This window comes from Echinococcus granulosus, assembly GCF_000524195.1.
Source record: "Echinococcus granulosus chromosome Unknown EG_S00424, whole genome shotgun sequence".
Lineage (NCBI taxonomy): Eukaryota > Metazoa > Platyhelminthes > Cestoda > Cyclophyllidea > Taeniidae > Echinococcus > Echinococcus granulosus.
The window spans coordinates 5,103-6,437 of NW_020170803.1; the positions used below are offsets into that span (position 1 = coordinate 5,103).

The 1,335-nt window shown below is 37.3% G+C and overlaps 1 protein-coding gene across 1 annotated transcript in view; it reads right to left on the bottom strand. All coding sequences in view use genetic code 11, as the record gives it.

Moving 5' to 3' along the window:
• Positions 1 to 746, bottom strand: part of EGR_11153 (hypothetical protein) — a gene marked incomplete at both ends in the record, with an annotated part of 5,530 nt that extends 4,784 nt beyond the window's left edge. The window contains one exon of the mRNA XM_024500400.1: positions 656 to 746. Within this exon, the coding sequence (XP_024345186.1) occupies positions 656 to 746 (91 nt within the window). The remainder of the gene's footprint in view (positions 1 to 655) is intronic.
• Positions 747 to 1,335: the final 589 nt, after the last annotated feature.

Consider the following 1,335-nt stretch of genomic DNA (forward strand, 5'->3'; position numbering starts at 1 on the left):
TTCAGCAAGTTCAATCACTTCCTGAGGATCAGGACATATTGCCAAACATCACTTCCCCGAAAGTAAAGCGATTAAATTAGGCACTCTCAATGCATGAATGTATCACAAGGGCACCATTGAAAAATGCAAGAATATGTAAACAGACAAGAATAAAACCCTAGCCAAAGTTACACCTTAAACACCTTTTCAAGTCTGTGCTTTATAGCCAACGAACGCCCAATTCAGATGATATATGCACAATTAAAATTTGCACTAACTCACCGAAGTGTACGCAGATGTACGACCCACCCATTTTTGCCATCCAGAGCATCAGTAAACATTCGTCTTTAAAACTTGATAACCTCCATTTCGTACTGATATCAGCAGATTCACACCAGAGCAGCCCACTTCAAAACGGGAGACAAATTTGACAGCCGCCATGTCAATCATGGAAAGGCGCGGTGACCTTGGGAAGCATCATTACTTTGGTATTTAAAGATGATATCAGAAAAAAGAATGTAATTGCGAGGTATTTGCAACAGTAAAAGCAATGCAAGAAACTTAAAAATTTATCTTTTAAGTATTTTTATTCTTTTGCTTTCCTTTTTTTTGCCAGTTCTTGTTAATAAAATACTTTTAAGCTTATAAATCACCACAGCATTAACAACACTTTAACTTGCTTGCATTCTTGGCCCTAATTTTTTATGTTCTTTGTGTATGTATAGATCATGTCTAAATGCATGTGCATTTAGTGCACCTGTGTTCATTAATAATAAACAGGGAAAATGTTGCCTAATGTAACAGCTTACTCAAAAGAAGCAAAAGCGGTAAAACTTAAGGCTACGCCTCGCCACTGGCCTAAAACATTAGGATACGGGTATTCTTGCAATGAAAAGATTTGTTTTATGCTAGGAAATAACAGTGATTAAATAGCGCATATTTTGGCCAAAAAAAAGTTTAGGAACGCAATTTAGACTTTTGTTTTAGTAGACCTATTTTGGCCGTATGATGAAAAATTACCTACCGGGTGTTCTGTGCGGTTATTTGTAACCTTTCGGCCTCTAGGGTCTATTCTTAGTGCACTCGTATGTGGTGTCGCAGACTCGAATGCATTTTTTTAGTGTGCTATGAATGTATTTTTGCGGACCTGTTCTTGAAAATAGGTTTTATGTTCTGACTAGTAACACTTCTTGAAAGATAGCTTTGCATAAGTCATGTCTATCATTTTTAGCCTTACATCTATAGCCCTTGATGGATTTTCGGAGGGAAACGGAATCTCATCAGCCCTAGTGAAAGCCTTTTGAAGAATCTGCTTTGAGTAATCATGTGGAGAATGCTTCTCCAGCACATTAGTAC